At 41.5% G+C, this 20,421-nt stretch overlaps 1 protein-coding gene across 1 annotated transcript in view; it reads right to left on the bottom strand.

Moving 5' to 3' along the window:
* Positions 1-19,886, bottom strand: part of birc6 (baculoviral IAP repeat containing 6) — a gene marked incomplete at its 3' end in the record, with an annotated part of 48,348 nt that extends 28,462 nt beyond the window's left edge. The window contains exons 1-7 of the mRNA XM_071543479.1: positions 19,498-19,886; positions 16,724-16,905; positions 9,672-9,809; positions 3,686-3,879; positions 2,631-2,742; positions 2,026-2,108; positions 61-286 (exon numbers count right to left, since the gene is read on the bottom strand). Of these exons, the coding sequence (XP_071399580.1) occupies positions 61-286; positions 2,026-2,108; positions 2,631-2,742; positions 3,686-3,879; positions 9,672-9,809; positions 16,724-16,905; positions 19,498-19,708 (1,146 nt within the window). The remainder of the gene's footprint in view (positions 1-60; positions 287-2,025; positions 2,109-2,630; positions 2,743-3,685; positions 3,880-9,671; positions 9,810-16,723; positions 16,906-19,497) is intronic.
* Between the last annotated feature and the right edge of the window lie 535 nt (positions 19,887-20,421).

Here is a 20,421-nt window from a genome sequence, read left to right as displayed (position 1 = left end):
TTTACAAATGTCTCAAGCTTGTGGTAAGAAAAGGTCTTGTAAATGTGATTTGAGTCTGACCTTCATCATCTTGGAGACGTCCCAGATGCAGATCTTGCCCCTCTTTGTGGCGGCGGCCAGGAAGTGGGGGCAGCTGCCAAAGCCGTAGCAGGCGATCTTGTCCGAGCCGTCGGGGCTGCTGGGAAACTGGGCCGGGCTGGTGGCCAGCGTCACCGACAGCGGCACGTTCTGAGTGTGCTCGCCCTTCACAAACGGACAGTTGGGGGAATGTCGCTCGTGTTCGGACCTGGGGGGGAGGGGGAGATTCAGGAGCAACGTTGGGCATAAGAGTTACATAATATGCATAACAGAGCTGGATTCGGAAGATGTCCCAAATAAAAAAAATTTAAAAAATACAATAAAAACAAGTACAGATTCTGTACAGTCCGATGGTGCTTTTGGGAACTATAGTACTGATTTATGATCAGTTTATTAGGTGCTCGGGAGGAGCACCTCTATAAAGAGCTGGGCTCTGTGTGTGCTCGTTCATTTGCAATGCTTTTTGCCATGTTCAGCACTGTTATGCAGTGCAGAGACCCAGCCAGAGCCCTGCATAAGGGAAATACAGTGTGTGGTCTTACACTAGGCAGTGCAGTAGCAGTCAAACAAGCATCAACCAATTGAAGGCTGGCACACTGTATTTTAAAATATTCAAGGGAAACCAAACCATAATTAACTAGACTAGTCAGTTAATTATGCCTGTCACATTGTGTAACATTTCTGAAGTGGAGAATGGAGTGACAGGCCTGGAATTAAGTCATTTTTAGGGCAAGGCCGTTGGCCTTTGATAAATACAAATTTATTGGGGCATCGCAGCCAAAATGTAGGGCACCAAGGACAAAACCACTGGTTATTAAAATCCTTTTTTCAGTCCTTTTTCCTTTTCCTAAATATCCTAGTAGAAAAATGCTGCAGTGTGATACAGCACATATGTAAGATGGCTCCGACTGCAAAGTTAGTTACATGTCCAGTAACACACGATGACGTAAGTGTAACCAGGTTATTTTCTGTAGCTACAAATTACAGATGTTCCCTAAACGCCTCATATGCAGGCTACTGCTACTGACAGCGTTTTTGCTGCTCGATCTCAACCCGGTTCATTTTGCTGTATTCTTCATTACAGCAGCTAATTACCCGCTGTACATTTAAACTGACACTAGCTCTGCTCAAGCTCTCATATCTCTCTCCTTCTTTTAGAGACTTTCTCTCTAATCCCACAGTTGTTTACACGCTTTCCAGATCTGCTAGTTACTTAGCTTAGCAGTTAGCGATGGCTTCTCTCTCTCCCTCTCAGTTTAATTAATAATTAGCTGTTAATGTTTACGTTAACGTTACACATATATTTGAGGGAGTGGGAGAAATCACGCGCTACTGTTGATGTCCAGCGTGATGACAGAGACTCTGGGAAACCTGAGTTTGTTTATTTGCTGCGTCACATGTAGTTTTAAATGTAGCAACTTTCTTTTAATGCACAACGGCCAGTTGAAAACAGGGCATGCCAAACTGGCCGTGTGGATAGTTCATGTTAGAAGGGGCATTACGGCCACACTCCGGGGCATCCATGGCACTGGCCGTGTGGCCGTGGTATAATTCCTGCCCTGGAGTGAGAGCAGATAAGTCAGACATTTAATGTAACTGTTTGCCAGCAAAGGGATGTAACTACATTGAGATGAAGCAAGAAAAAATACTGTTACTGTCTTTGGTCACCATAAAGTACTTAGTTGTCTATGCAGTCCCTAGCCCATGGCAAAAATATTAGAATAATGAATCTCCAGTGAAAACAAGCATCAGCAGGTGCTGGCCTATTACCGGTTACTACCGCAGACATGTCAGTTCAACAAGGACCTAATGAAAATACTACAGGCTCTTAGACACAGCAGAACATTAAGATGCTGGCCCTTCTGGCAAGCAAAAAAAAAAGGGAAAAAAATAATATAAGACACGAGCAAAATAGATAAGAAGGAACTATTAATAAGCTCCACTCACCACGGCTCATCTGTGGGCTCCCAACAGACCAGACAGACACTGCAGGTGAAACACATGGCTCTGTCATCACCCGTAGAGGCAGGCTGCAGGAGGCGGCGGAGGGATACAGAAAAAAAGGAGAAGCACCAGGTCAGAAAAAGATACACAAGCCATTTCACGGCCATTATCATTCTTAAGAATCTGTAGTTCGTACAGCAGGTAGGAAACTACAGCAAATTAGAACCAGCGTCCATACCGCTACATTATATCACCTGATAATAATTGTTTTTCAAAAGTGTGAACCAATGAGATAATTTCTGTCACCTCCTGGTATTTTTTTGATATAAAAACACAATATTCCTCTTTTTTTTGGCATGGTGTGATAGTTTCAATTACCTAAAAAAGGCAAAAAAAAAAAAAAAGTCATGTTTCATTTCAGTGTGACTGACAGTTTGAAATATCAGCATTTCAACACGCTCAGCCATGCATGCAGATACTGTGTGATGTGCGTATGACAGAGATCACGCATGAACTAAAGCGTCTCACGATAAGACACGCGTTCTGTTCCGTTTGCCGATTCTGAGCTGACAGATGTAAAGAGGTACAGAGGCTGCTGAGAAACCTACCTGGTGGTAAAATCCCGCCTGGGCCATGGGGTCAGGCTGAGCCCACCTGTAGCCGGCATGGGGCCACGATGTGAACGTCTCCCTCCTGTTGGCCTCGCTGTACATCAATGATCTAAGAAAGCAGCAGCGACACGTTTTTGGAAAAGTATCCAGTATGTGTGTGTGCAGAGTATCATGTGTCCCTGTATGTTGTCTTTGTGCAATGTAGTCTAACTTATACTTCTTTTATTGTGCTGATCTCAGTGTTAATTCACATTACTCTTTAAACACTACTTGCTAAGAGGTGTAATTCTGGCCTATAGCAGGAATTAAAAACCATATGTACTATGACAGCACCTTTAAATGTTCAAATCAATGTACTACAATTTACTATGTGTAGCACTTTATCATCAATAAATCAATACCACATTCATTTTGAGACATTATTATAAACAATACCACTAGTAGGGCTGGGCGATATGGTTGAAATCAATATCATGATAATCAGAAGGATTTTTCTCAATATCAATATATGTCATGATATGGTTCAAGTATGCAAAATCATGTTAAATAATCAAATGAATGTTCATCTCATTGAACCGAATGGTGATGTTAGGTGTGATGTCAAACAAAACTGAAATATTCAAATAATCTTCCTACCATACCTCATTTTATCAAGAGTTTTTAAGTAAAATTTGCTTGTCATCATCAATTTAGACAGCAGAAATGTGTGTCACGATATTAAAATATCTTCATATCATCACGATATGATTCCACTGAAAGACGATAAACGATAATATTGAATTATCGCCCAGCCCTACCACTAGTGGCTACCAATAGTCTCATAGTATTATTTGCTTACGGTAATTATACAAAGGTATCAAAACAAATGATAATGACAAGTTATATGGATGTTTAAAAATGCTACACAGAGCACCTTTCACTCTCTGATTAAATTTTTTTAGTTTAAGTGCTCAGTTTTTTATAAAAAAAAAAAAAAACACAACCATACATTCCACTTTTCCACTGACCATTTCTGAAGTTTTTTTTTTTTTTAGTTGTCCCTGGTTGCTTACCTATCTACAGAGCGTCCAGGGCCCACCCCCAGCTCAGGCCTGGCGCTTGACAAGAGGTAGGAGAGCCTGTCCATGATGGACGAGGCCACAGACAAGGCAGCCACGTTCTGGTTGATCTTCTTCAGCTCGTTGACGATGGCACTGGCCACCAGCTTCAGCACGTGGTGGGGCAGATGGAAGGTCACCGTCGCCCACTGGAGGATGGAGCGGAGAGGGGAAGAAGGGAGAGGCACGGGAGAGATGCGACAAGAGAGAGGAACGAGGAGAGGGAGAGAGGTGCGAGTTAAGTCGGAGAGAGGAAGAGAGAGGTGGATTGGAAAATAATGAAAGGAAAAGGAAAACAGAAACACAAAGAGGGAAGGAATCAGGAACAAAGTGAGAGAATGATTTATTAAAGGGTAACTTAACACCAAACCAAGCCTGACATCTAAAAAGGTAAAAAGCATGTACAAAATAATGAAACCTGAAAAAAAATCAAATTAAAAAAGCCATATGCATGACAATGTATAGCAGCTTTGAGTCAGCAGCTCAGCCTTAGCTGAGTGCATTTTCTTCACCCACTAGCCAACGTATATACTTTATGCTACAGCTCCTAGGGAGGTCAGTAGCAAAGTTAAAAGGGAAATCCATCACCCGGTACACAAGCTGATTGTTACAGCAGTGCGAGCTGGGACAGCGCCAAAGAAAAGAGGTCGGACAGTGGGGAACCTGCCAACACCGGCCCTTGCTTGGTACCCCTGCATTGGACTTCCAGCAAGAATGCCAAAAAAAGTGACAACTGTTATTGCCTTTCCAATAGGAATGGCTTCAAGAAGTCAACAAAGCCAAAGGATAACTGGAGTTGAAGGCTGAATGCTGAAAGAAATAGGGCAAATGGAGTAAAGAGAGAGTAAGAGCGAGAGTGAGAGTGTCCTGGCTAGCTGATTGGTTGGCCATTCCTGTTGGCCGGTGAAGTGCTTGTATAAATCGGCCTGGTTCTCAGTGTCCCGGGGACACAGCATGGGATACTGGCTGTATGGGCTGAAAATTGGTTTTCCTATATAGCGCTGGAAGTGACTGAGTTTCTCTGACAGCGGCTGACTCCTCTGATAGGAAAACAGAGGTATACCGTAGAGAAATTAGAGGGTCACTGAGTGGGCAACTCAGCCCTAGGACAGAAAAGGTAATCGATCCAGAGGTGTGCTGAAAGGTTTTGTAAGCCAGAGGAGAGCTGGTGAGCTTTTGTGGCAAGAACTGAAGTCCATAACTTATAGGGGACACTGGTGATGTGGAAGTCAGCTGGGTTGTTTGGGTTGATCTGCACACCAAGCCAACAAAATTGAAAGATAAAAGTATTCAGACCCCTTAACTTTTGGCAAATTTTGTTGTGTTATTTAAAAATGCATTGACTCATGATTTTTTAGTCTGAATTCAATGCAAAGCGCTCTACTCTATTAATGTGACAAATTTGTCAAAATGTATGTGAAAGTATAACATTTATTTTGCATAAGTATTCAACCCATTTGCTGTTTTGGGGCTAAACTACCAAAATAACCAAAATACAGAATATGAAATATGAGTTTTTCCTGTCCAATTTCTCCATTGACTTCCATAATAAAAATAGACGGGAAAAACCCTGTAATTGTACCTTCTGTATTTTCAATTGTAGGGATTCGAACGGGATGGTTTCTATTTTCTTTTTAAACCTCAAGAACTGGACTCTAATGCGTGGCCACGACTTATTAACGCATGGGAATTAGATCATTATGTCGTGGCCATAACTTAGTAACGTCTGGGAATTGGATCATTATGTCGTGGTCATAGTGGCCACAGTAAGGTTTGCAGGGGAAGCGCAGAGAACAGACTGGGGGATATCCTTGTGGTCTTGGTTTGGGGCGTCACAGTTTCACAGCCATGGTTTGAAGGTGTGCATTGTGAACGCGAGCTACACTGACGCTCTTAACACCCTTCAGCTCATCTCTGGATTGTCTTTACTTCTTCTCACTAGGCTGCGAGGGTGGACGGTCGGCGTCGGGACAGGCGCTCCGGTTGTTCCCCTGCCCAGCTGTGGCTATTAATATGCCGATGAGGTCTGCAGAGTCTGCTGTGTGCCGCAGACTGCAGTCAGCGCTCGAAGCCTCAGCACCGCCACCGGCGAACAGGACAAGGCTTGTGCACATCACTGGAGCGAGAGACAAATTGCAGTTCCTCTCTCTCTCTCTCTCTTTCATACACACATTCTCTTCCTCTTCCGTAAAGATATGAGAGAACCTGCGCAGACCACCAACCGCAAACCCCATTACCACACTATTTCACCGACAAAACCGATAAGCAACTAACTCTACCAGAATCCCAATCGCTCCCTTCTGACTTGGGTAGATATCTAGCTTCCCCTGGTCAAACAGGAGGATACTACAGCTCTTTAGGGCGAACGCACTAGCCAACTCTCCCCAGGCTCGGTAGTTGTGCATTGGATCTTCGTAGCAACACCTCAGCCAGTAAAACATCACGGTGGCACAGTCCCTTCAGGGGAAATAGCCACTGCTTTATCAGTTCCTTCAGCACACTGCTGATTATATTAGGCGCCAGCAAGGCAACGTGTCATGGGAGCATCCTACTCTAACTTCATTAGGTTTCCCTGAAAGTTGCCGTCTATTGCGAGAGGAATATTAAGCGCTGTAAGAAAGTGCTGTAACAATGACAGTGCAGACACTAATGAGACAGCAGGTTCTGAATAATTGAAGGGAGTGTGTTTCCTAAACAGCGCTGGTGGGATTTGTACTGCCTGCTGTACACAGTGGCAAATGGTGGTTTATGGTGTCTGGATCAAAAATGTCAATGTCAAGTCGACAGCTAGCGTCTCAAGACTGTTCTGAAATGATTTTTATAGTTAGAAATGGATAAGGTTAGCAGACCTGTAATATTATTTTGTAGCAACACAACTTGATCAGTGTGAGAAATTGAACTAATTGACTGCACCCAAATTGGACACATTAATCAGGCAGGAGTCATATAATATTCTGTAGAGTATCCAACATCAGATGTGTACCAAACTTCTTCCTAATAATCATTAAGACATGAGGAATCCACATAAATGGTCAAAATCCATGAACTGAGATTAGGATTGGTTGAGATTGGGACTGAGGAAGGGACAACCTCCCTGTGAGAATGTAGCAATTAAGCAGTGTTTTGCAGAAGCCAGCTAAATGAGAACCTTAGAATAAATGAGAAAATGAGTGTTTTCTAATGCACTCTTAACAGTTTTATACTATACAAAACGTGAAGCCAAGTTTTAAGGTATATTACAAAGTCTTGCATGGATTTGAACATTTTGGCCGATATCAGTAATCAACTGAAAACAGTCAATTGAAGAAAAATTTAGCATTATTTAAAAAATAAGCAAAACACAAGATACGGCCAACCATAAAAGAACTGATGAAATTATTACATTGTTGAAATGATGATGATTATGGCAATATCTTAGACAAGTCGTTCCCAATTTGGAGTCCTTGAACAGGATCAAAGGATTCCAAGCAAAACAAGGAATAATGTAATAATAATAATAATGATGGAATGACGTAATGAAATTTCACTATTGTCTCATTTACTTTCTGTCAGCACAATGAGAGAATGTAGGAGAATAGCTATTGTGATCACAAGTTTCACTTTTATTTTAGCAAGCTGAGATGTTGGGTGTGGTGATTTGACATGGACTGACTCCCATAATAACAGAGGCACCTGTGTGTCACCATTCCTCAATGCTACCTGTAACTTACTGGCCTTTTATTAAAAATGGATACGATCCAGTCAGTGTTTGATTAAATATTTGTTCTATAATTGATCAATACTACACTGGTTGTCCACAGGAAGCCCTTTACCTGAACTGAATCTAACTATTACAATTAATATTATCCTGGGTTTCAATGGAGAAACCGAGGATAACAGAGCTAAATGCTGTTTCAGATGCATTTCTACTTCTTCAAGAATAAAATTCAGAAACTTTAAGATAGTGATTTTAAGATAGTGAATATCGGCAGCAAATGGACAACATCTTGGCATCTGAACGATCGGTCCAATAGTTAGCTTTTAATTAATTAACTTTTTAGTGCACCCAAAAAAGTGACAGAGGCAGCCACCCGGGTGAGGGTGTCTGGTGTTGAAAGACCCAAAACACCCAATGACCCCAGGTTACATCACTGATTATCTGTCCAAGTGCGTCGCAAGATGTATTTTCCCTCAACCTGCCTCATCTACTTCTTTATTACATCACTTCCAACATTTCACCCCTTACACAAAACACAACCATTCTTATGGCTGCATTGCATTATGGTCTATTGAGGCTACCGTTAATGGAGAAATTGGTATCTCCCGGATTGGTACCACCTCCTCTTCAACGGATTTCTCCATGTTTGACTGCTGAACGTCGGTGCAAATTGGTGAGTCTTGAAAGAATGGATTTTTGCTACATTTTCCATTGCAATTTTGATTTGTCTTTTTTCTCTCTTTCTCACTCTGTCTGTCTCTCTCTTGTTGTTGTTGATGTTTTATATGTATAAGTGTTTTTAACGTGTTGTTTTTTAAATGATGGACTCTTGGAAGATCCAAAATAAAATAAAATCACCGTGAGAAAGTCTTTAATGGTGCTATTCCATTAAAGCAACTTATTGTTAACAGAGCACTACAGGGATGTGCCTCGAACATTTTCTTGCCAGTAACAAGATGCAAATTCAAGATTAAATTTCTTATTACTAGCATGCTGATCACAACACTTTGCACCGCCTACTGCCGGAGAATAACGCAGAGGGAAGCAGCCTATTTTAATCATATTGGTGACTTGATTAGCTGGTGTCAAGGTAGTTTGGTCATAATTGCACAGACAACTGAGGAATTGGTTGTCAGCAGCAACAGCAGCCAGCTACAATCAAGTCAACCTGTGATAATCAACACCCAGCTTGAAAAAATAGAGGATTTTCAATATCAAGACACTTTGCTTGATAACAAGCAGAGTTTCATAGCAAATACAAATGCTAGGCTGAATCTCTTAAAGAGGTAAAACAGTGAGTAAAGACATTTTAGTTTGTACAAAAGCCTCATTGAAAGTATTGTGACTTTTACCATGTCAAACTGATATTGCAGCCTTGGGGCCAAGAAAACGAATTTGCAGAGATTGTCAATATGAATATGAATGAACATAACAAACAATGGTCTTGGATATACAGTATGTAGTTCAGAATAGCAAAAAGGCTCAGCTAATTTTGGCTGGTTGTCTACATCCCCAGTTGGTAAACGTGATAAACTGCCCTCTGGGAGGTGACACTGCCATGAGAACCACGAACACAAAGTTTTTTTTTCATCCTGCATGCCATTTTATTTCCTGCACCCACTATCAGTTTCCAACTTGAGAAGGGCCCATTCCCAATTCATAGAAGTCGCATTGTCAAACACCATTTGCCAATATAGCTTCAGTTTCATATTCACAATACAGAGTGGGGAGGCTGCCATGGCTAGGCATTTTTAATTTTTTGGGTACCAGTACCTTGCTTTCGATATTGCCATGTCAATACCTTTCTTGGTACCTTGCGCATGGTACGGGAGGCTTTTATTTTGAAGTTCAGCTTCCATGGACAAAACATTATGTTTACACTGGGGAAAGATCATAGCTGGCACAGAGAAACGCATACAATAAGCATGCGTTTAATATTCTAAATTGTATAATTTTATTGCTTTGGTTGGTTTGGGTTGGCGTCATCTCCTCATTGGCCTTTAGAAAGAAATATTGGAATTCTACGATCTCATATTTAGAGTGAATATCGTCCGATTTCAATTGCATCCCTGCTTCCAACATCAGCAACATCTAGGTAGTGAGATGTCCAAACCCTTCAGGTCAGGATCACGGACAAGTGCACACAAAAACAGAAACTACAAACATAGCATATCTCTGCTTGCACATAATATAATTATAAAACAACAGCATAGAAACATTTGATTCACACGTTGGTTTTCTCACCTTGGCCACTTTGTGATTGGCTGCTGTCTCGTGTGAGGTATTCTTCAGGCCTTCTTTGAGCTGGGTGATGAAGAGGTCATAGCCCTCTGTGTTGGACACATCAATCTTCTCCTGACAGGCAGACAGCATCTGCTGGGCCTGGACACACACACACACACACAAGACATCATTAGATACAGTCATATGCAATCTGGCTACCAAGACTTTCTGTATATCATTGGCATTTTTTGCCTTCATTAGATAGCGGAAAGTGGAGAGAGACAGGAAAAAACGGGAAGAGAGAGGGGGATGACATGCGACAAAGGTCCTGGGCCGGACCCGAACCAGGACACCACGGCCGCACGGCACACGCCCCAGACCACCGAGCCACCAGGACACCCTGTGCAACCCTTAGCTAGGGAATTGAAAAGTAACAACTGCTTTGGCAACTGAGATATTTGTTTGAATTAGTCACAATTCACACTTTGCAGATACAGTCAAAACTTTAGAACCAATTTGGGAAATGAGAAGTCGCAAGTTGCAAAACTGAATTCTTTCAGAAACAAGCAACCTGAAATAGTAGTGAACATAGTAGTGAAATACGGATTAGGGTTGCACGCTATACCGGTACCAACGGTGTACCGTGGTGCCAAAACGTCATGATGCCTACTATACCATCTGCTTTATACAACGCTACTACCGCGGAATACGGTACCAGCGGGACAGTGTTTTACCTTTGTTCCCAAATTCTCTGGTTTCTGCAGTCACAATATTATATTGACGTTAGTGCACCCTCTCATGGAAGCAACTAGTAGCGTGACGTGTGTGTGTGTGTGTGTGCGTGTGTGTGTGTGAGAGCTATTCTTGTTCTCATCAGCATCGCCATCATGGCAGAAGCGTTCCCTAGCCTTAGCTCCGCACCATCAACTTTAACATTACTTAACCCTAATGCTAAAAGTTTGACAGGCAAAACGAGACAACACATCTAATCTGCTGAAACATCTCCAATGTCATCACCCAGACCTTGCACTGGAATTGCAAAGAGCTAATGAGGTTAGCTAGCAGTTTTCTTGCCATTAAAAATGAATGAATACACTTCTTAAAGCGTGTGCTGTTGCTAGCTAACGTTAGCTAGCTAACGGAGTGCCTGTCATCAGCTATAAGGAAATGCTTGCTAGCGTTAATGTTGTATGTCAGGTTACCGTAACGTTAGCTGACCCTCACTGAGCTGCTGTCGGCTCCTCCTTATCGTTAGGTTGCATTGAGTTACATTATGATGTGTTCAAGCTCTATTCAGTGAAAATGAGGATTGGGCGAAGGTAAATTATAACGTTATCATGATGTGTTCAAATGTAATCTTGTAAAATGTAGTTTTTGGCGAGAAACTTGAATAAATACAGTTGTTTGAAGGAGAAATTTGTTGATGTTTTCACAGCAATATAAAGTAATAGATATTACAGAGGGAATTATGACCTGTTTAACTTCCTAACACTAGTTCTAAGCAGCTTATAATACATAATTAAAACTACATGCCAAGGATTTTTTTAACCAAAGCAAATATTTAAATAAAAATACAATAATTTATTTCCTAATCATTTGAATTGTGTGTTTTTATGCAAATAACTATAGATGACAATAACAAAGTAAAAGGATAACATTTAGAATTTTGGACGGTTTACACTGACTAACACTGTATGTATGTTATGTCTGTATGTATGTTATGTATGTTAAACACTTGTTTTGCTCCCACTAAGTCCCTAATACCTGTTACTGTAAAAAAAAAAAAAGATTTCTCTGCGGTATCGCGATACTACCCAGTATCATGATACTTTGGCTGGTATAGTATCGCAGGGTAAAATATTAGTATTGTGACAAACCCTAATACGGATAACACAAAAGAGGCAGATAATGGCCCTATAATTTCGGTGATGGGGTAAAAACGAACAGAATTGAGGATTTCTAACAAACGTGGACATTTTCCATCACTCTGGGCCTGCATAATGACGTTTGAGCGTGTATCAACGATGTGCATATGCATGTGCGTCAGCATGCAAGTGGATGATGTTTAGAAGAAGAGAGGCAGAGGAAAACAACAAAGCAAACAGCAGGAAAACAAAACGACTACAGCGTCTATAAAGTTGAGAAACAAGCCACTTAGTCCAAAATTCAGAGTAGAGCGATTCCCAAATGATTTCTACAAATCAGACAACTGTTCTGCATTTGTCAGTACACCGTCGACTGGGAACACAAAGACAGCTGCGACGATCATGTGAAGTCAAATATCCAGTGGAAGAATAAAATGTATGCAGAGTCTGACATTCCATGAGAGAAAATGAAAACCTGTCCTTTCGTTATCAAGCTCTGCAAAAAAAAAAACAGGAGGAGCCCTGCCAGCACCGGAGAGCAGCCTCAGGCTTGTTGACAACAAAGCCACGAAACTCTGAAACTGTATCATTACTGCACAGTATGCATTTTATTTTAATAGGTGATTCCACTTTCACCATGTGATATGACTGAGTGCTGAATGTTGAGATAAGTGTTGTCTGCTGTAACCGTTTTGAAGCTGCAAAACAAATTGCCTCGATGGAGGACATTCAAACTTTCTACTCTGCATTCAGGTAGGTGGATCTACCCTGGTCGTTTTTACTTCCGTCACAAGAGATCATCTTCCAGCGGCCATGGTGAGGAGGGTAAAAAAAAAAATCCCAAATGACCCAATCTGCCATTGGATGAGGCCCACTGCTATGACCTTCAACCAAATGTTTAGCATCAGCTAATGCATACTGATTGTGTTATTCATATATATCCCAGTGGGAATCACTTCTTTTGTCCTCATTTGACATTCCAGAGGTTACTGAAATAGCTCCAACACCCATGGTCAGTCCAGCATAGTACTTGATCTCTCATTAATGATTTTAGTGGACTTACTACAGTGTTAATGTGGTTCTTTTCTGGATATAACTGCAATAAAAGTTTCTGTTTCTATTCTATCTATCCATTCTTTGGAAAAAATCAATGTCCAGCTCACCTGGTGGGTAGCACACCAAAAACATTCTCCCTCCTTGATAAAGCAATCAAAACCTGCTTTTGTTGCTCCTTGAGGGGATGGGCAAAGGTTAACCCTAAGTCACACACAGCAGAAAAGGAGAGGAGGCTGGCTGGGGCGATTCAGTACTGGGAGCACCAAGTCCACCCCTGAATACATCTGATAGACCCAGTGCAATCACTCCTAAGATCAATCACAGTCTTGTGTCATTCAATGGTGAAGAGGGGATCTGGTGGGAGGGACCTCTCTTTATTAGCAAACAGCATTGTTGGTAGTCTATCATTACACAGGCTAGGCCTACCTGTTGAGTCAGATATGCTGAACCAGATGTCATCTTTGCAATGAGTAAAAAAGTGTGTGACAGGCCTAGCTACATACAATGAATATTTACATGGACTATTTTGAAATTCTCAACTACAATGTCTCCTGTCGACATTCAATGGCCGAGGCTGGTTTGAAACCAAGATCAATACGCTGACACTTACTGAGCGTATCAATAAGGGAAACCCCTCTGAGCTCTGAGACTGTAATTATGGTCTGTCTGTGCGCTCAGATCTTCTTTTTGTGGTGTGATTACAAGAGGATCAAACTCTCTAAGGAATGTGCAGGTGAAAAAAATCAGCGGAAATGGTGTTGCCTTCAAGCTATCTGATGACCTAGCTAACTAGCTCTTAATGATTTTAGATCATTGTGTGGTGAAGGATTGTGGTGGAAAACAGCTTACAGATAAACACTGCTTGAAAACTAAGTTAGGTCTTAACAATGGGAGTGTTGTCCAACAACTAAATACAGGGTTCCCACACTTATTTTACAAGTAAATTGTAATTCATTACTGCATTAACGACATAGCCTAGAGCAGTGGTTCTCAACGTGGGGTCCGGGGACCACCAGGGGTCCTTGAAGGGCTTCCCGGGAGGTCCCCAGCAAATTGATGAATTGTTAAACTTCAGCATTATTTCATTTAAAAGAAGTTAACACAATTAGAGAATGTAGAAGAATGACTGAGAATGACTGTTTTGATGACCTACAATACAGATAGTAATGGAATTCTGAACAAAAACATATCTAGCAATAAAAATATTCTCAGATTTGGGTCCGAGAGACAAAATCTCATCAAATGGGGGTCCTACTGTGGCTCTAATGTGACTAAATTAGGGTCCTTGATATGAAAAAGGTTGAGAATCACTGGCCTACAGCATGGCTCCATTTCTTTTATCTTTAGTCTTGAACAAGCTTGCATCAATCTTTATTCATTGTTTAGTAGCTGGTAAAGTAGCTAACCAGCTAACTCGACTCCGATTCAATGCTATTTTTTGGCAAGTTAATGTAGCTAATTAGCAATCAATTGACTCTGATGCTATGCTATGTTGTTAGCAAGCTAACATTAACTGCACATTACAAGAGAAAAAACTATGAATGTATCATGTTATATTTATCCATGTTGGATTTTTCCCCTCAGAGGTCAACACAACCAAACAAGTTTCTGCTGGACAGCTGCACGAATTTACAGGTCAAAGTTCACCAAATTTTAACTTTGAAGGTGAAGGTGCAAAATTGATTTGCAACCGGAAGCAGTTGTTTTTATTCATCTTTCACGTGGTTTGCAATTAACGTCAATGGGAAGCGAAGTGAATTTGTGCGTAGGTTTCATGCTAATGTGACCGTGCCTTTATACTGTCGTCTACTGGGAACTGCTTAGTGCCTTGCTTAAAGGAATAGTTCACCAAACATAATATGTCCAAATTTCTCCAAAAAGCTCATGCGGTATAAAAAAAAAAAAAGTGTTTTGTAGCCAACGATCACACTGTGGATGGAAAAGTCCAGAGCTCTGCTGGTTTTCTATCCTACCAGGTAATTAATTGCAGTTAATTGCATTCACCTTGTATCCCAGGTAAGGATGTCCCCAACAACGCATTTGTCTCTGATCCGATCTGAGTCATTAAATATTGAGGTATCTGACGATACTAAGTCCCAATTCCATATCATTTTGTCATTCATTTTTTTAAACAATTAAACAGGTGTATAGGACTACAAGTGTCACTCTGATGGATCTAAAAACAAATAAAACCAAATAAAGTGAGGAAAAGATAAGCTTAACACTCAGTTAAACAACTGCATTAAAATACATAGCCTACAGCATGGCATTTGTTGTATTTTCAATAGTCTGTCACTGTTACTATGTTCAAAAAGTATTTAAAAAAAGTAAATAAATAAAAATACCTTTCCATTACACTAACACGGAAATCGGCTCACTTGCTTTGCAAGCATTACAAGTAGCTGTTGGGCTGCTTTCTGTCTGCACTTTAAAATAATTCTGCATTGCAGAAATGATGGTGCAACTTCTTCCATGCCACACACCTCACTGCCATAAGTGGTGGCGGATAACATCTGGTTAGGGCATGTACATTTTTCATAACAATTGGTGTAAATGGAGCAGAGGGGGAGAAATTAAATAATTAAATGGATCGGGATTTGATCGGGCATCATGTAGCCGACACCGATCAATCAAAATACGCTTTGAACGGGTCCGATTCCGATCTCTGATACCGGCTCAGGACATTCCCATTCCACCTGCTATGTATCACCACATGGGAATAACATTAAATTAAAAAATAAAACATTAAATTTCAACGAGGGTTGGGCGATTGGACAAATACATCGGGGATCGGCAATAGGCTGAATCCATCACCGCTGGAAATTTCCCTTGCCGTTGTGTTGCCAATTTAAATTACCTTGATATTATAATACAGCTCTATTTCTCCACTAGCTCATATGAATCATATGCAGTGATATGGTCAATAAGTTGAAGTGATTTTCAAACTTCATTAATCCTGTGCGAATGCGTCACACGCAACTGACGTAGGGAGGTAATTCCTCATTTACATGAGGTCCCCAGATAACATTTAGTCCTGTGTGAATAGTGCTTATGACACAGTAAGATGATGTCACGATAAGTCAGGCTTGGTGAGAGGAGTTCTAATTAGAATAAATTTAATTTCCCACCCTCTAGCAGCAATGGTAGATTCAACAACTCAGCAGCCACTTTAATAATTTTAGCAGCCAAACTGATTTTTAGAATAAAAAAAGAGCATCCAAACTATAGTTGACTATATGCAAGTGGCTGGATAGAGAAGGCCAACTTACCAACCACTGCCAAAACGGTACCAGGATTTGGTTGGAAGCCGGTGTTACCGTGCATTCATACTGTGAGTAACATGACAAACAATTCACTGCAAGTCCATTCATTTCCCGCAGGCATCCACACATCAGGAAAGCTGGCCGCAGCTGAATCTGATTTCCGTGCCTCCTTGTTTTCCTACTTGATGTGATTTTGCTGAACAATAGTTAACGTCTGACAAGTGCAAAATACACGAGAAATTGATTACAAATATTTCAAAAATGATGCTTGGAGAACGGTTGCATTCGCCATTACGGTCAATGCTAAGCTCTGAAGTGATTTTATTTGATTAAAGGAATAGTAACTTAAGTTAAACAATTGCACTCTAGGCCCAAAAGTCACATATTTACCACATTACATCCTAGATTTTCCCCATAAGGTCTATACCACACCCACCATCCCTACAGTAGCAAGCAGATGTTGCCTTCAAATGCTGTCGGGAATATTGTAATTACAGGCAGGAGTGCGCTAGAATGACCCGAAACAGTGGTAAATACAAATGGGAAAGTCAAATTTTATCAATCAGTCAGAACAGAGCGACATATCAACCAAATTGCTTGCAGTGTGAGTGCACAGTTACTTTCTCATCCTGATGCTGATCAAGAGTCTGTTCTGTCCTTCAGATCATAATAAATGAGTTCTAGGGTAGCTGGTCAGCAATCAATATAAAAATGGCCATACCATGCCAAAATTTCCTGAGTTGACAGCGATGCTTCATCTGCCTAATCCAAATAAACAACTATTGTCTAATAACTGCATAGCATTGAGATGAAAATCTCTGTGTGAGTTACTTCCTTATGTCGGTGTCCATCTCGGAATACTAAAACATACATACAGTTCCCCTCTTACCTCTGTGACGGGCAGCTCCAGCTGAACCATGTCCTCAGGCTTGGCCACGGGAGGCTGCAGGGCCGTGTCGAGGAGCAGGATGCCGTTCAGGTCCTTCCTGCATCCCACTGCATAATCGTCCACAAAAAGCACCTTGTCCACTGCAGGAAAGTACTGACACCTGACACGACCCCCGGGTTTAGCTGCGACGGGCACAGAGGACAACACAGAAACACAATGTCACGGGGCGTCGGAGCAGAGAGAGAGGCGAGAAGCAGGGTCCAAACTTCCCTCCTACCGAGTGTCAGATGCTGCTAAAATCTGTCTTTGGTGGATAAATCACTAAATAAATAACTTTTTGAGACAATAACATTTGAATGCCGGCATATACAGTCATTGGTCTTTGCCTGTTCTCAAACTTTGTCCCTGTTGATCATCGTACTCTGACCAGAAGCCAATCAAATCAAGGCAAACCAATTGCTCCGTATCAAACAGGCTTCCGATTGACTGCCTGTTGTAGTGTCTAAATTTCTGTTTCTCTGATGGATGGTTGACTAGTTTAACATGAGCTGAAACTATGGTTGGGCAATAGTGTACATCCTCCCATCAACCAATCAAACCAAAGCAAAACATTGGCTCTGTACCAAACAGGCTGCTGACTGACTTCCTGCTACGCTGGCTCAGCACAAAGTGGCAGCATCTGAACTTGATTCTCCACTGTCTGGATGGTTAACTAGCCTAACATTTGTTAAAACTTCATGTTATTCCCATGTGGCTAGTCACTTCATGATGACCTACAAACAAATCTAATCAAACCTGCTTGTCTCTTTATCGGACGTTTCACGCAGTAGCCTACAAGGAATAGTATTCAAAACGGGTAGGGTGGCATTCTTTCCATTTACCAGAGTCAAAAAGTCAACTTTGGATGCTAGTTAGAAGACACTGGACTGGACTGAGGTCTGTGATATGAGATAGGGCAAGTCAACTAGTGGACCCTTCTTCGAGATAGTATAATGTATATTCAGTGAGCCAAATTAGTCAGCATCTAGATGTTAGAAACTAGTCCTTGGTCAGTCAGGATAAAATCACGGGAGCACAAATGAAAAAAAGAAAGGCATAAGTAAAGTAGTACAGGAAACTGCAGTACAAGAAAACCTGCTTTACTAATCATGAAATTTGCATGCACAGCAGGTTATTTGTTACAAGTCAGCTGTGTTTTGGTTTGACTCGTTGACAGCAATGTCAACTTCTCTCTAAACAAAACATGAAAGAATGAGTGGATTATTAAGGTAGCTGTTTTTAAGACAAGTCCTGTGAGTATTCGATCCCAGGAAAAAAATATCCATTTTCTAAAGGTCCTGCTTTCCTAGAGAGGCTTTAACTCAGACTGTCAACTGAGTCTGTCCTTTGCCAAGAAACAATCCTCAAAGGGCCACAGCATAACAAACACACAGACCTCTTGTTGTGCTGTTTGTTAACCAGAGGCATATATCTGATATCCGAGACAACTGTGTGTCTGATAACACTATGTATTGTCAACAGACTCACCAACCAAGACTAGTGTATTGGCTCTGGTCTGGTGTCCTTCCTAAAATTACTCTTAATTCACAATAGTTGTTTTAAATGGCATTAAGTGCAAATTAATAACAGTTTAAGTACGAAGCATGCATTATTTTACATTACAAATGTTACAATATATTTTAGTGTAAATGATGACATGTTGAGGTGAAAGCTCTGCAAAAAAGCCTGAAATCAGTCACCCGTTTAGCATTAAATAGGTAGCCAAAAATGTCTTTTGTACAAAAACGGTGTCGGTACACTACCATATATAGGAAGCTCCAAATCTAACAGTAACTGTATTAATGCAATTCTCTGAAGCAATTCCACAACCTACAATAAAACTCCATGAAATATACTGTAATGGGGGTGATCCAGGCAGAGGGGATGATCAAGCTTTCAGTTTCCACCACATTACCGCTGATAAGCGCTTCAGTGTCAACCACTTAGAAAAACTTTGTAATAAACGTTATGTCACGACATTGTGGCTTACATAGCTAGTCAGTGTTAATTTGACATCTCCTATAAAATTAGCTAACGTTAGCTCAGCATACAAACAAGGGACCGGTCCCATTTCCGAGGCTGAATATCAACAAGACAGGGCACATTCAGCCTCTAAATGACTGACAGTGTGCACGTTAGGCTCTAACATTAACTAGCTAGCTAGATAGCCAAAAGCTAAGTCACTAGCAAACCAACTCATATTAACATTAATGTTACCTTTAGCTAGGTAGCCAATAGTAATTGTTACATAAATGCATTTAGTTAACGTTACCCCAAATGCCCAAGACGTAAAGCTTCACTGCAGTTGAATAGTGTGTTATAATATTGGAACAACAGTACACTGACCGGGTACGTTGCCCGGCTAACTACCGTTATGCTATCTCGGTTAAGTTAGCTTACATGCTAGTTATGTCATGATACGATTATGGCTAACAGTAGCCGACATTAACGTTCAAGTAGTACCAGCTTAATTTTTTCTATAAACAGGTCAATGTAAGAAGATGGGTTGTATGTCTGAAAAGTTAAGACTTTCCATTGCATTTGCAAAAGCGGTAAAGCGGCTAAATATTTACCTAATAATCTATCAAGGCCCAAAGACAGCGGCTAGTAATAGCTAACGTTAGCTGAGGTTACAACCCTGTGTGTCGTGTTTAGTGACTGTTGACAATCAGGTGTTTGTTTGTCAAAACTTAAACAGTTGTTATCTGGGGTTGGCAGGGGCCCCCGGGACTCACCGTGCAATGCAGAAGCCTGAAGAATGGCCCCCGAAGTGCCGTCGATGACTTTGATACTGCCCCGGCTGGTAACGGCCAGGATAGCGTTGAGGGCCGGGTGGTAGGAAAGGCTTCGCAGGCCCTCCTCGTCGCAACGCAGGCAACCGTCTCTCAGTACAATCCAGTCTGAGGAGGTGGACGAGCCGGAGCCCGGCGAGGCCGCGGCCGCCATCTTTCTTTATTTTTTCCCTTCCCTTCCCTTCTATATGTTTTTAAGGATCTCCGATGATACAAGTAATATTGTTAAATCTAAAAGACTAACTCCGAACTACCACTCCTCTGCCACTGCTGACTCTCCTGCGGCTTCTTCTCCTCCGCCCGTTACCGCAGCAGTAGCTATTCACCATCAGTGCTGGGGAACTCCAGGCTGGGCTCTCTGTCAGATGGACAGCAGGTAAACGAAGCTAGCGTAGCTCTCTGTCACATCCCGCGATAACAGCAAGTGCAAACGAGAACAACGTTTTCCTAGTGTTCAGTGGTGTTGAGTGTTCAGCGTGCGATCCCATGGTCATGAAAACGCATCCTATTCCTACATAAATGTAGCTTCTGTGTTCATAAAATCCCCATTAAGTTAGCTCTTTTTAATAGGGAAGCGCGTATAGCTTGGCTGTTGGTTTACGAACATAACTTTCCTCCTCCGCCTTATGGAACAATGAAGACATTTTGCATAAGAAAAAAAAAAACACGTTTGTATCACACATAGGCGTGCAAAGGGAGGGGGGGGGGGGGGTGGGGGTGCCGCTGCTTTGCCCTTATAACCAAGAACCATGAACACATGCTTGTGTAATTTCTGTATCCAAACACACACGTGGGCATACGTGTGCATATGCAGGCTACATATATGGATATAGACATGATCGTTCATGTGTGTACTATATGCATGGT

This window comes from Centroberyx affinis, unplaced genomic scaffold (genome assembly GCF_046629955.1).
Source record: "Centroberyx affinis isolate AG114_WGS23_722 - 3 ecotype Tasmania unplaced genomic scaffold, CSIRO-AGI_Caff_v1 ptg004319l_1, whole genome shotgun sequence".
Lineage (NCBI taxonomy): Eukaryota > Metazoa > Chordata > Actinopteri > Beryciformes > Berycidae > Centroberyx > Centroberyx affinis.
Note: the sequence above shows the minus strand (reverse complement) of the source record. Positions and strands in the feature narration are given on the sequence as shown.